Source organism: Cyrtonyx montezumae, unplaced genomic scaffold (genome assembly GCF_038088225.1).
Source record: "Cyrtonyx montezumae isolate F1298 unplaced genomic scaffold, pur_monq_1.0 scaffold_48, whole genome shotgun sequence".
Lineage (NCBI taxonomy): Eukaryota > Metazoa > Chordata > Aves > Galliformes > Odontophoridae > Cyrtonyx > Cyrtonyx montezumae.
In genome coordinates, this window is record NW_027072054.1 from 569,941 (window position 1) to 585,458 (window position 15,518).

Sequence of the window (15,518 nt, forward strand, 5' to 3'; positions counted from 1 at the left end):
CTCAATTCCAATTATATTGTATTATGTTGTGTTATTCCGTATTCCAATATCTTATTTAGAAAATTACTTTTCCTCCTCAGGTCATTGCTGCTATTTTGTTTTTAGGCCCATCTGCCTACTCTTTCCCTTTTCTCTCTTCCCATTCCCTGGGTCCGCGGGTCCCCCCACCCCATTAGTCACAGAACTGGGTTGAACTGGCCCATAAACCGGTGACATACTAAAAGACCTAGAGAAAGAAAACATGTTTTATCTTCCCCCACCATTCTGCTGAAAACAAATTCTTCACCACATAGTCTTTTGAAGATTGCCTTTCTCAGAAAAAAAGGATTTTTTTTTTACTACTGTAAATGCATCTGTTCACCCTTGGGATCTCGCTCTCTGAATATGCAGTGTAGAACTGTAGTTGCTTACCTGTATCCACCTGAAGTGAAACAGAACAAGTTTGTAGAATAGGTCACTCTAAGAGTCCCTTGGAAAAAGTGACACGAATAAATCAGAAAAGGTTTTGTGCTTTCTGCGCTACAAATCAAACAATACCTAGATAAGCTCCGCTGTTTCAGATGCTCTCAGTACCACTTGTACTAGTTAACAGGTACCCAGTTCCATGCCACAGAAAGAGAGATTTAAAATCTCTTAGTTTGAAGCTATTATTGCTCGTCCTATCACTAAATTATCCCTGATAAAAGTCACTCTCCAACTTTCCTGTAGGCTTTGTTTTGGTAATGGAAGGCCACTCTAAGGATTCCTGAAAGCTTTCTTGAGGCTGAGCAATCCCACTTTCTCATGCTTTCTTCCTAAGAAAGGCACTCCATCCCTCTGATCATCCTTCAGACTTCATCCAACAGGGCCACGTTCTTCTTATCCTGGGGGCTACAGGGCTGAACAGGGTATTTCCGGTTGGGTCTCATAAGAGTGGAGTAGAGGAGGGGGAATGTCCCAAATCCCATTCCAGGCACTGTAGATAAAAGCTGGGAAAACCCTCATGCTCACAGCACAATTTTCTGCAGGACTGCTGGGACTTCAGCATGCCAGGTGTTGTAGAAGAAGAAAGTAAAATAAACCCCCATAGGGCGTCCTAGCAAATTCACCCCACAAACCCCACCTCCTACCACCCCGAACTGACCTTAGGCCAGGTTTGCACAGCTTCTGCGCACGCGCCTGCCAGGAACACGTTTCAGCCAATCAGCGCGTACTTAGGCGCATACGTATTATTTCTAGTAGACCCTCAGTTCCACCCTTTTGCGGGCAGCACAACTGCGCCTGCGCAGTGTCCCTAACCCGGAAGTTGAGTGGCCATGCAGTCGTGTCTCTCGGCTGTGTTCCGGAAGCGTTTGTCCACCCTGCTTCCGGCCACCTCAGCTTTCCTTGGAGGGGATCATGTCGGGCGGGGCAGGTTCGGGGGCTGCGGGTTCCGTGGGTTCCGTAGTGCGGCGGTTCCTGGCGGAGTACGGCAGCGGCACGCCGAGCCGTCTGAAGGTGCTGGACGCCTACCTGCTGTACGTGATGCTCACCGGGGCGCTGCAGTTTGGCTACTGCCTGGGCGTCGGCACCTTTCCCTTCAACTCCTTCCTCAGCGGCTTTATCTCCGCCGTCGGCAGCTTCATCCTCGGCGGTCAGTGAGAACCTCGCGCGGTTCCCCCCGCCAGCCAGGGCGTCCCGTTAGGGTTTCTCCGCGGCGCTGCCTGTAGGTTCCGCAGCGACCAGGGAGCTCCCCACAGCTCACAAAGCCCCGTAACTATCGCAGTTCTCTCAGAAATGGCTACATAGACTCACGGAATGGCTTGGGTTCCAAGGGACCTCAGAGATCCCCTAGCTCCAGCCCCTCTGCTCTGGGCTGGTGGTCAGCTACCAGATCATATTGCCCTGGGCTCTATCCAGCCTGGCCTTGAACAGCTTCAGGGATATCCACAGCTTCTCTAGGCAGTCTGTTTTGGCACATCACCACCCTCTCTTTGAAAAACATCCCCCTTACACCTCATCTAAATCTCCCCTCTTTCAGTTTAAGACTATTTTCCCTCATCCTGTCACTATGTTCAAAAGTTTATTTCCCTCCTGTTTATAATCTTTTAAATATTGGAAGGTTGCAGTGAGGTCTCCCTGCAGCCTTCTCATCTCCAGGCTAAGAAAGCCCAGCTCTCTTTGCTTGTCTTTATCAGACAGCCCTCTGAGCATTCTCCTGGCCCTCTTCAAAAACTCCATATCTTTTTTGCATTGGGGTCCCAAACCTGGATGCAGTACTCCAGATGGGGCCTCACAAAAGCAGAGCAGAGGGAGACAATCACCTCCCTTGCCCTGCTGGCCTCCTCTCTTTTGATGCAGCTTAGGAAACTGTTGGCCTTCTGGATTGCGAGTGCATGATGCTGGCTCATGTTAAGTATTTCCTTTTCCAGGACCTGTAAGTCCTTCTCCACAGGGTTGCTCTCAGGGAGTTCTTCTCTCAGTCTGTATACGTATCTGAGATTGACCTGACCCAAGTGCAACAATTTGCACTTGGCTTTGTTGAACCTATTAGGTTTATGTGGGCCCACTTCTCGAGTTTGGCATGGTCCCTTTGGATGACATCTCTTACATCAACTGCAGGCCCCCCACTTGGCCAAACCTGCAGCCCAGGGAGCAGCAGCCCCCAGCCTGCCCAGCTGGCAGGCGGTGCTGGAGTTTGGCATTTCTCAGGTGATTCCAGACCCTTCGAAGAAATCAGAGAGTTGCCATAAGAAAGATAAAAATCCTGAGAAAGGATAAAACCTGAGTACTCCAAGATGTTCCCTGGTAACGTTAAGGCAACCAGCTCTGCTCCCAGCACACCCCTCGAGGTCTGTCTGGCAGTGCCCAGATCTGTGCCCCATTACTGAGGGCTCGTCTTGGTGTGCTGGTTCTGCCCCACAGCAGGTTGCTCTGCAGCAGACTGTGAGTCTGCATGGTTCTGCCCTTGTGCACCACAAAACCCAGCTCCTAATGAGTTCCAGGTGTCCCTCCTTTTCCAGAGTGGTCAGGGACTCTTCCCTTTTACCGTTTTTGTATTGATGTCTTTTCTTAGCATCCATTCTATAGTGAACCCAGCCCTAGCAGTAGCTGCTTCAGGATGGTGATCCCCTATATTACACCCTTTTAAAAACACCTTGTCCCTGCGCTGCCCTTCCCAGCACAACTAATAGTGTGTTACTGGCTCCTTTTCTGTGCCAAGCCAATCCTCTTGTAAGCCCATTTCCCTGACGTTTTCCATGACCATCTGTGAGTGTAGTGCTGTGAGAGAGCTGGCTGCCTATCAGACGCATGCAAATCCCCCTGTCAGTGTTTTGCTCTTTTTATAACAAAGATAGAGTTGCTTTTGCTTGTTATATCCTAGAGGAACAATGACCTGGACTAGGGTGGACTGCTTTAACAAGACCAGGCTTCATGCCATAGCTTCCCTTTGTGATCTCTGATGTGTCGTTTTCTTTCTGCCATGTAGTTTGCCTCCGGATCCAGATTAATCCCCAGAATAAAGGCGAGTTCCAAGGCATTTCACCAGAGCGGGCGTTTGCTGATTTCCTCTTCGCTAACACCATTCTGCATCTCGTCGTTATCAATTTTGTCGGCTGAACTCTTCTTAGAAGAGTGCAAGGTACTGATCCATGGGGCCACAGAAAGGGGTAACACTTTTTCTAATTTTGTAGATCTGGGAGAAAACTAGAGAGCTCCCAAGCTTTCCTATGAGGAAGTTCAGTTATGTTGATATAGGGATAAGACTTCCCTGCTTTTTGTTTTTATGTTTTTTTTTTTTTTGCTTTTCTCATTTAAAAGTCAGGGTAACTAGGTTTGGCACAGAAATCTAACCACGTTTCACTCAGAGATGAGAAATACCTCCGTTTTTCTTTGCAGAAGGGTCTCTGTGGTCTGAGAACCCAAAGCTCTGTCCTTGAGACTTGTCCTTTTTAGAGGCTTTGGAATGGCTGGTATCTAAGTGGATGAAAGAAGTGAGTTAAGAATTAGGGAGAATTGCATACCAGAATGGGGAGAGGATGTTCTGTTGTTGAAGTTTGTGGTGTATGGTTTTTCTCCCTCTGCAGATGTTATCTTTCACGTTATCTCCACGTTATCTTTCTTTCTTTCCAGGTCTTGAATTCTAGAACTCTAATGCGAAATCCTGCTAGAGGGAAGTGCTGTTCTCCAGCAGTAGCTGCTGCTTTTGTGAGGAAGGGGAGAAGCAGAAATCAAAGATGGAATCGACAGTCTGTTTTATGGAGTGGTCTGCTGCCTCATTCCAGTTGCTTTAATTCTTTAAAATAAAGCCCTTCATAATACTGCAGTCTTTTACTTCTTGCTGACAAATAGAGTGTTTCTCGTGATGCTTAAGTTCCTGCTCAAGTGTGACACCCTGTTCTCCTTCCCCCTTGGTACTCTTTGGGCTTTTTTGTTTTCTTTTGTATTCTCTAATTTCAGGGGAAAGCAGGAAACAAATTGTCAAGGAAACAAAATTATCATCCTCCCTTTTCATCTTGTTTTGTGCCCCTTTATCATATTGCAAGTACATTGCCATCATGCCTCCAGGCTTCAAAGCTATGGAGAACTTGTTTTAGACTGTGGTTAGTGATCATGAGTGATCATGGAAGGAAGCTGCAGATATTCTCCAGCACATCCCCTCCTGTTCCCACAGGCCGTCCCATATTCCTCAGGATATATGGGAGCACACCTAGATGTGCCAGCTGAACCTTAAGGTTCAGTAGTAATACACCTTAGGACAGAGTTTTTCTGCAGTCTGATGTTGGAAGAGGCTGTCAGGTTTTGTCATGGCCTGGGACAGAGCTTTGCTTGATTTGACCTGGCTCAGTGAAGAAGGGCTTCCCAAGTTCAACCTTGACAGTCCCTCACCTCTAAGGCATTTATGATACACATAAATTCAATGGCTTTGAACCTTGGCCTCAGCTACTGTCTGGTTGTAGGGTAAATAATCCCCAAGGATGGTACTCAAAAATAGCATAGAAGATGGTATGCAAATAGTAAGCAAAAGAAGGTGGCTCACCTTTAGGATGATAAAGGCTCGCTGTGGACTCCACACAGGAGGGATCTCCAAGAAGAGATCCTTCCCTGGTGGTGGTCAGCCCTTAAATGGGGCTTGGAAGAGGTGGAGCCAGGCTCCACCCCTTCCAATCACACAGGTATATCACCTTCACCTGTGCCCCTTGTGACTGACTCGGTGATCACCTCAGGTGATCAATCAGTGTTTCAGACCATGATTCAACAGTTCCCATACACTCCACCCCTTCACGACGTGAACCACTGATCAAGTAACTATAGGGTGAACTCCCCTTGATACAGAGACCCAATACATTGCGCCGCTTACATAATTGCCCGTTGCAGTGCATATCGATGTAATCCGAGATGAGTGATGATTGGCATATAAGTTCTTTGGGCCAGTGCTCAGTGGTGTCTACTGGAAGCATGTGATCATATGGTGCAGGTCCATCTTATGCTCCATCAGTCCCAGTTAGACCATCACCAGATGCTATACATGATCTTATAGCAACTCTGGAACACTTCAGCATTATTTGGTTCCTTCTGGTGACTCTTAGACTTACGGGGAGTAATATAAGTGTTTCAAAGGTACCAAGAGGGGAAGATCCACCCTCCAGGGTAAGATACAGGCCGTATTCCTGTCTTGGATCAACACTTCAGCTTGTACAGGGGCATGCCCTGGCTGCCTGTACCAAACCCTTTGACCCGATGTCTGTGGCTGCACGACTATATCAGGCACCACAGGGGGTGTCCTGATCTGCCACAGAGACATGATAGGGGTCCCCTTAGCAATAAAGGCTGGAGTGTTGATCATGATTTCAGTAGGTCATGTACCAATTACCGGAGGGGCTACCAAACCCGCTGCCTCCAATAATCTCCCCCAAGGTGCAAGTAGGCCACACCATCATGGTCCATCTCTTTATAGGATTGTGTCCTCTAGCAAGATGGGCTGTTGTTTCAGGCAACGACCTCGGTCTTATTTTAGAGCAAGCGTCACAGTCTTGGCATGCTTGAGCGATGTCTGATAGTTGTACAGGCAGTCCCCATGCTTTAGCAGCTGCCCACATGGTCTGTCCAGCATGCTGCAGCTTTTGATGTACCCAGTAAGTGATGTTCTCGGATGGTGAGTTCTCAACCCATCTAACTCTGGCCAGTGTGTCGGCTTCATCATTTCCTGGTGACTGTAGGGGTCAGTGACCAGAAACATTTTAGACACGTACAGTTCTGTGTTTAACTGCATTCCATATGTCTAACCACATATCTTTGCCCCAGATCAGTCAGGAGTGGATAGTCCAATCCTGGGTGGCCCACTGTGCAATCCAAAGAGTGAGCCCCCGATACACAGCCCAACTATCTGTGCAAATATTCAGGATACCATCACCAGGTTCTTTGGTAATAACCATCCACACAGCCCACAGCTCTGCCCACTGGCTGCTTTGACCATCTCCCTCTTCATACCATACTGTGTCTGTGGCAGGATGGTACTCTACTGCTCTCCACTTACTTAGGTTGCCCTTCCTAGACCCATCCATGTGCCAGGTATCTTCAGGAATGGGATATTTTCCTTCCTGGACAGGACTCTTCTGTGGCAGAGCAACCAAAGTTTGTTTCGGTGCATCACTGTGATACATTACTGGACCTAGAATCTTCTGGAGCTCTTCTTTCAACGGTGAGGAAGACAGACTACTCCTCTGACTCAGATAGGCGACCCATCATGCCACCATCTGTGCCTGGGCCACCCCTGTCTTAGGAAGGTGGGTCAGATCTCTTACCCACCCCTGAATTGGCAACGTAGTCTTAACTATGACTTTGGCCATTTGGGTTATTGGCTCTACCACTTGTAATGAGGAGTAGGCAGCCAATAACTGTTTTTCAATCATACTATATCTTTCCTCTGCTCCGTGCCACACCTGAGACCAAAATCCAATGGAGGTCCGAACAGAACTCTGACGTTGCCACAGGCCCCAGCCAAAGCCATCTTGAGTCACATGAACATCTAACTCAGCTGGGAGGGTAGGATCAAATATACCCAGTGCCTGGGCTTGTTTAACCTCCTGTTTTGCTTGTTGAAAAGCATCCTGTTCTGTTCTTCCCCAATCCCATAATTGGCCTTTTTTTGTAAGTCTATATAAAGGCCTCAGCAGCTGCACCAAATGAGGTATAAAGGAACACCAATATCCCAATATACCTAGAAATTCCTGCAGCTGCTTTGGTGTTGTAGGGACTGGAAATGCCTGAACCTTATCTACAATGGCACTACGTAACACTTAAGTCTTTCCTGACCAGACTACCCCCAGAAATTTTACAGACAGCTCTGGACCTTGCACCTTTTGAGGACTGATAGCCCATCCTCTTTCACTTAGGTAGGCGGTTAATGAATCTGCCGCCTCCCCTACTGCTTCCAGTGAGTCAGATGTTAACAGGAGATCATCGATATAGTGGTATAGGTTTGAGTTATTTGGTTTCCTCCAATTAGCCAGGTCATGTGCCACCAAGTTACGACAATACATTGGTGAATGCACGTACCCCTGTGGTAGGACCCGAAAGGTCTACTGCCTGCCTCCCCACGTAAATGCAAATTGATCTTGTGATTCTTTAGCAATAGGTATACTAAAAAACACATTTGCTAAATCCAGGACACAATGGTAGGTTTTGATTTCCCTACTGAGAGTGTCCATTAGGGAAGCAATATTGGGTACGGCCGCATGGATGGGCGGCGTGACCTTATTTAGTTCCCTATAATCCACCATCATTCTCCATGTTCCATCCGACTTCTATACTGGCCATATGGGGGAATTATATGGACTGCTTGCAGGTCTTATAATACCTACTTTCTCTAATTCCTGCACCGTCTTCGATATTTCTTCCTGCCACCCCCCGGGAGTCTATACTGTCTTAAATTAGTAATCCGGTGTGGTTTCGGCAAACAAATGGTCTCATGTTTCACATGGCTCCTCAATATTGTCTGTATATACCAGATACTAATGTACCTCTGCCAAAGTCTGAACTCTCCCACAGTCGTCTGGAGAGCCAGACCCCATAAAATGTCTATGCCCAGGATGTATTCTGGAATTGGGGCAATTGACACTTTATGCTCCCGAGACGGGAGATGCCCAACCCCCAATTTCAACCATGTTTGGGTGACTGGAATAGTCTGTCCCCCAGACTCACCAATCATCACTCTATTGCCCTTAAATTTCATTGGATCTCCATATATAATTGATGTTTCTGCACCAGTATCCACTAGAGCCATCACTTTCTGAACATTTGTCTTAGACCAAAATATTGTTAATTAATTCTACATAGGGCCTCCGGTCACATCTGGAGGTCCTAAGGAGACCAATGTTTTTCGTTAATCCATGAATTTCACTAGATCCAGATCTTTTGCCACAGGTGGCTCAGGCACTGTAGCTCGCAACACCTGCGGATGTTTTTTTCTTCTGTTAGGTATTATGAAATTGGCCAGATTTCAGGTTGTTGTCGATGTTTCTTGTATTATTCATACTCCTGTTTTTCTGGGAGCACTCTGAAATTTTTGATCATTCCTAAGCTGTTTCCACAGCTGTAATAAAACATGGTTGGGTTGCCCATCAATTTTGACAAATGCAACCCCGGCCCGTATGAGGTCGTTGAACATAGTCTTTCAGGATACCCATATGGGACCTGATTGGGGTATACGTGGAGCAGGCTTTTAAATTTTACTTGGGAAGGCCTCAGCTTCTTCCACTATACAAACGTTGTGCTTGGTTCTTATGTGCTCTGTTTCCCCTAAATCTGCCACCAACTAGGCTGCCTGTTGTATGATGGCCTCTGAAGCCACCAACGGGTTTAGAATGGAAACTGATGTCCCATATAGGTGGGAAGGGGTCTGCTGCAATATTAGGTCTCGCATGCCTGCTGTAAATTTTTCTTTATCAGGGCTTTCAAATGTTTCTGAGTACATAGCCTTCCTCATACCTAATTCCCAGATGTATGTCTGGAGGTCCTCCATAGAGGACCATAAACCAGTATTGAGAGGAACATCGGTCTTATTAGGCCATGTTAGGAGGCATGCTGCCATCAACCAATCTATAATAGAATGGTTTTTATCATTATAATGGAAGGCTGCATATAACCTTTGCCTCAAGGCTGGGTATATAGTTATGGATGCTAATTTTGACATCTCCGCCTCATTAACTAGTACACTTTCAGTTCCTGCATCCCATAACCTTAGGAGCCATGATGGTATGCTTTCTCTTGGTTTTTGATGGAACCGCTGTACTAGGTCCATCAACTCCTTAGCTGCATATGGACGAGCTGTCACATGTAGGCAAGTTTTAGCAGGGGGCCATTAGTCAGGAGGCACCCCTGCTGGTCTACCTTGTATCTTCTTTGTTTTTTGAGTTATAATTGGTCAGATCTCAAATGGATCCATCATAGATGGAGTTTCAAGATGTGCCTTAGAAATCTTATTTTCTGAAATATCTAGGTCTGCTACTTCTGGGTCCTGGATGTCTTCTACTGATATGCTTTGTATTTGCCTTGTTGGAACATTTAGGCCAGGTTTTTTGGTCATTAATGTATCCAACAGTTCTAGTTTTTCAGTGCATTCCCTCAATAATTGGTTTTCTGTTTCTATGTTAGTATTTGCAGTTTCTGATTTGTGTAAGGCCATTACTGGAGGCCAGGCTACTGCTGAAGCAGCTAGCCACTACTCCTTCGTAACAAGTATATCTCTGTCTAGACCCTGAAAATAATCTGTCAAATAGGCTGGGGAGGGAGAGGCATTCCCTGGAACCTGCAGGGGTCCCCATTTCTCAATAAATGTTGAGAATCCATAATAGGGTGACCCCATAAACCCTAGAATTTAACCAGGGATTGTTTGATCTAGGGGAGTAACGTTCGCCCCCCTGCCCCATTTGAACATATTCCAAATGAAAGACATGTTTGATATAAATATATATTTTTTAAGCCTTCCTGGCTCACCAAACGTAGGGTAAATAATCCCCAAGGATGGTACTCAAAAATGGTATAGAAGATAGTACACAAATAGTGAGCAAAAGAAGGTGGCTCACCTTTAGGATGATAAAGGCTTGCTATGGACTCCACATGGGAAGGACCTCCAAGAAGATGGTGGTGGTGGTCAGCCCTTAAATGGGGTTTGGGAGAGGTGGAGCCAGGCTTCACCCCTTCCAATCACACAGGTATATCACCTTCACCTGTGCCCCTTGTGGCTGACTCAATGCTCACCTCAGGTGACCAATCAGTGGTTCAGGCTGTGATTCAACAGTTCCCATACACTGTTTCAGGCCAATTGCTTCTTAGTTCTAATGGAATAGAGCCCTGCAGTGATCAGATTATAGGCGCAGGGTGATACATTATCTCTAGCTACCCTAGATCTTTGGATGAGGAATGAACCATGATCACCTTGAGGCTTGAAGCTCCATCCTTCTGCTGATTCTGCTTTATGCCTGTTTTGTTTGTTGTGCAGCTGGAATACAGAGTAGGAAACATACATTAATGCTCTGTGTTAAAAGAATGCTTCTCTGCTGACATTGAGGCCTTCAGACAAGTGATGCAAAAGGTTCAACATTTAATACTTGCTCATGGTTTGCTAACTGTCTTATCTGACCTAGCACTTCCAGCTCTGCTAAAGCTATTAAACCAGTGAAAATGGAAACATGGAGCTCCTAAGCACTTGCTTAGTGTAGACTGAATAGTAAGGTATAAGGGAGCAGGGTCTTTACTGTTTTGAATGATGTTGATTTGTGGCAGGAGCAGAAAGTTCATGCAAGATCTTATTACTTGCATTAAGTTGCATTTATTTATGATGACAGTACCATCTCAGTACCAATATTAAGGTGCTGGGAGCAGGTAGAGGACTCAACAGCATACAGAAATTGTAAATGAGCTTTTTTTTTCTTTCCTGGAAGAAAGGCCTTTTGATCCAGTCCCATTGCAGACAGCCATCACAGAAGGAGGAACACACACAAGATTTCCCCTTTGCCACTGCAGTTGCTGCATTTGCAAGCCACCAGTGCCTCCCTGTGTCTCCTGATGCTTGGGTGTGGGGAGGATGAGAAGCTGAGGCCCTTCTGTGGCCTGTGGGAAGAGAAAAACCCTTTTTGTTCTATTTGCTTTCAATGCCTCTTGTTGCTACAAGCTAAGCTTATATATTTAGGTGCTATTAGAAGTGTTCTCACACCTGAAAGATCTTCAACAAGTCTGTAATTTTCTTCAGTCTGTACTCCTAAGAAAGACCATTCTCGTTCACCACACAGAAAAAGGCAAGAAGAGAGGTTGTTTTGTGTACAGGGCCGTGTTTAGTGAGGGATAACAAACACAGGGCAGGGTGTTTTCTCCAAGACCCTTAGAAAATATGCAAATTCATCTCCAACCTGTGGGAAGGCATTAGGGAACAAGGAGCTAGCACAGGGGAGAGGGTACTGTAAGTGGGTCATGGAAACATCTCCTTTCCTGCCAATATGAGAAGATTCTGGCTTCCTCCATCTTCCTGCTTTGTCTTCTAGGTCAGAAGTGGAAGGATTTTCCTCAATTGTTTCACTACCTGTATAATAGAGTGCATACACTGATTGGCAAATCCAGAAGTCTTAAACTCTTCTAAGACCTCCCCTTGCAGCCCTCAAAGCTTTATAATTTATTTTCTCCTGTCCTCTCTGCCTGTGCTATACATAGCTCAGTCTTTCCTGTTATCTGCAGAACAACTTCCCCCCCCTCCGCACACCCAAGAGCAGGCTCTGGTGAGGAGGTATTAAGAGGGGATTTCTTTATCTCTTTCAACATTGGCTTGTGGTCTAACGTCTGTTATTTTCCACATGCTTCTCTTCCTCCCTGCTACATGCCACACCAGCCCTGCTCCCCCCACACCACTTTACACTCCACTTTCCAGAGGAAGAGGTTTTTGTGGTAAATGTATAGAGGAGCTTCAAAAGCTGACCCAGATCTCAGCACTGACGTCATGGAACCAGTGCTGTGTCCTTTCCTGTGCCACCTGAGCTATGAGATCCATTCCACATCCTGTCTCGCAGTATTATTTCCTGCCTTTGCTTTGCACTCTGGTTTTCTCTCTTGAAATAAACAAGAAACCACTAAGTTGAAAGTAGGAGGGGGGTACATAGTGGTGGTGGGAGATCAAAACCCCAATCTCTGAAAGTACCTCTGAACTAGGCCTACAAATTCAGTGCTTTGAAGATCATGTGTTAAGAGCCACTTCAGTCAAAACACTTAACTTTAGCTATATGCTGATCTTATAAATGGGGTTTTTAGCCTGGAAAATACTGAGATGTGTGTCAATGGTTTACGGAATGGCTCGGCCCGGTTCTGTGACAATTGGGACGGGGGACCCATGCCCCAGGGAAGGGGAAGAGGGAAAGTGAAAAAGAAGAAAGGAGAGGGGCCTGAAAACAAAGCAGCAGCGATCTGAGGAGGAAAGCTAATTTACTAAGTAAGATACTGGAACGCAAAATAACACAATATAATACAATATAATTGGAATTGAAGCTAATAAATCAAATAAAATGAGCAAGGGAGAGTGTCCAATAAACCAAAGGCCTTATGCTATTGCTGAAGGCAAGACACCACTGAGCACCCACTGCTGGGTCAATCCCCAAAGGAAAAAAAGAGTGTCTCTTGACATGCAGTGTTTATCTTTCCCTCTGAGCGGACAAACATAAAAATGCAAAGCAACGTCCCCTGAGGTACATAGTTCTTCTCTTCTGAGATAGGTATACCTGTAACTATTGATGATCCATGGAGCTGGAGCATTAACTCTAACTCTCAATGCACTACGTGATGTTATGATGTGGAATACCAATACCAAAAATCTAAAACCATGACACAGGCTGCAAACTATCCTTACAGCTAGAAAATGGTTTGAATTACAACACAATAAAAAGTATATTAAAGGTAAATGTGCATGGAAACTTCCACATCTCTGAAGGTTTTCTGAATGAGGTTAGTCAGTTGAAAGTGTGTGGAAGTGGGGCAACTCTTGCTTTGTAATGCGGAAATCGTTTAGGTAGGTTCAAGAGCTGCTTTCTTTTGATGCAGCAGCCCTCATGGTGAGCAAAATTGAAGATTCAAGAACTGGCTGGAATTTAGAGTTGAAATAGCCATGGGCTTTTTACAGCTGGAGAGGAGAGTGGATTTGGAGGGTGGACTACAAGATGGGTGAGGAATTGGTTGCATGGCCACAGTTAGAGGGTTGTGATCATGTCCACGTGACAAGTGGTGTCCCACAGGGATCTGTTTTGAGGCTGGTGCTCTTCAGCATCTTTACCAATGACGTAGACATAGTGAGAGTGCACTCTTAGCAAGTTTGCTGATGACACCAAACTGAGTGTTGGAGTTGATAAGATGGAAGAAATGTCATCTAGAGGGACCTGCACAGGCTTGAAAAGTGGTCCCATGTGAACCTTCAACAAGGCCAAGACAAAAGTGTTGCAATTGGGTTGGAGCTATCCCAGATATATATACAGACTGGGAGAAGAACTCCTTGAGCAGACCTGTGGAGAAGGACTTCGGTGTCCTGGTGGATGAAAAGCTGGACATGAGCCAGTGTCATGGTTTTATGATTTTTGGTACTGGTATTCCACATCATAACATCATGTAGTGCATTTAGAGTTAAAGAGTTAATGTTCCAGCTCCGTGGATCATCGATAGTTCCAGGTATACCTGTCTCAGAAGAGAAGAACTACATTCCCCAGAGGACTTTGCGATGCTCTGTGTTCTTACGTGTTTACGCTCAGAGGGAAAGATAAAAACTGTCTGCAGTCACGGGATTCTCTCTTCCCTTCGGGACCGAGCTCGGCAGTGGGTTTTTGTTGCAGCCATCCACCTTCAGCGTTAGCGTAAGGCCTTCGGTTTATTGGACACTCTCTCTCTTGCTCATTTTATTTGATTCATTTGCCTCAATTCCAATTATATTATATTATATTGTGTCATTTTCCTTTCTGATATCTTATTTAGTAAATTAGCTTTCCTCCTCAGATTGTTGCTGCTGTTTTGTTCCTAGGCCCATCTCCCTTCTCTTTTTTCCCCTTCCCCTTCCCTGGGGTGTGGGCCCGTGGGTCCCCTGCCTCAATTGTCACGGTACCAGGTCAAACTGCCCCGCAAACCGCTGACAGCCAGCAATGTGCTCTTGCAGCCCAGAAGACCAACAGTATCCTGGGCAGCATCACAAGAAAGGTGACTGGTAGGGTGAGGGAAGTGAATGTCCCCCTTTCCTCTGCCTTTATGAGGCTCTATTTGGAGTACTACATCCAGGCTTGGGGTTCCCAACACAGGAAGGATGCGGAACTGAGGGAGCAGGTCCAGAGGAGGGCCATGAAGATGGTCTGGAACAGTTCTCCTGTGAAGATGGACTAAACGAGTTAGGCTTGTTCAGTCTGGAAAGGAGAAGGCTCCAGGGAGACCTTATTGAGCTTTCCAGTACTTGAAAGGAGTTTATAAACGAGAGGGAAACTGATTTTTTTACATGGTCTGCTAGCAATATGACAAGAGGGAACTTTTCAACTAAAATAGAGGAGATTTAGTTTCCTTATTCAGATAGTGGTGAGGCACAGAGATATGGGTGCCTCATCCCTGAAAGTGCTCAAGGACAGGTTGGATGGGCTCTGAGCAGCCTGACCTAGGGTTGGCAACCCTGCCCATAGCAGGGAATTGGATCTAGATGATGTTTAAGGACCCCTCCAACCTAAGCCATGCTATGATTCTATTATACTATTCTATCATGTGAGAGGGAATCATGGTCCTCAGTATAGTAAGGCTTACCCTACCACTCACAAGTGGTGTCCCCCAGGGATCAGTCTTGGAACTGGTGCTCTTCAACATCTTCATCAGTGACATAGACGATGGAATTGAGTGCACCCTCAGCAAGTTTGCAAATGACACCAAGCTGAACGGTGCAGTTGACACGTTGGAGTGAAGGGAAGCCATTTGGAGGGACTTGATCAGGCTGAAGAAGTGGGCCTGTGTGAACCTAATGAGGTTCAACAAGGCCAAGTGCAAGGAGTTTCACTTGGGCCAGGACAGAACTGGAAAAAGAACTCCTGGAGAGAAGCCCTGCAGGGAAGTATTTAGGGGTCCTGGTGGATGAGAAGCTGGACATGAGCCAGCATTGTGCACTTGCAGCCCAGAAGGCCAACTATACCCTGGACTCCATTAAAAAAGAGGTGGCCAGCAGAGAGAGGGAGGTGATTGTCTACCTCTACTCAGCTCTTGTGAGGCCACATCTGGAGTACTGTGTCCAGGCCTAGGGTCCCCAGCACAAGAAAGGCAGAGAATGGGAATCTTGGAATGATCTCCTCTTAGAGGAGGATCATTAAGATGATCAAAGGGCTGGAGCATCTTTTCTATGAAGAAAAGTGGAGGGAACTGGGCTTGTTTAGCTTGGAGAAGAGAAGGCTCCTGGGAGACCTCATCGCGGCCTTCCATTACTTGAAGGGAGTGTATAAACAGGAGGGGGAATGGCTGTTTACGTGGGTTGATAGTGACAGAACAAGGGGGAATGGTTTTAAACTAAGAGA

General features: G+C 46.1%; 1 protein-coding gene across 1 annotated transcript; it reads left to right on the forward strand.

The window, feature by feature from the left end:
• The first annotated feature begins 1,341 nt into the window (after window positions 1–1,341).
• Window positions 1,342–4,280, forward strand: DAD1 (defender against cell death 1). The gene is made up of 3 exons (XM_065747619.1): window positions 1,342–1,612; window positions 3,449–3,601; window positions 4,093–4,280. The coding sequence occupies exons 1-2, from the start codon at window positions 1,378–1,380 to the stop codon at window positions 3,577–3,579; spliced, it is 366 nt and encodes a 121-aa protein (XP_065603691.1). The 5' UTR covers window positions 1,342–1,377; the 3' UTR covers window positions 3,580–3,601; window positions 4,093–4,280.
• The last annotated feature ends 11,238 nt before the right edge of the window (window positions 4,281–15,518 follow it).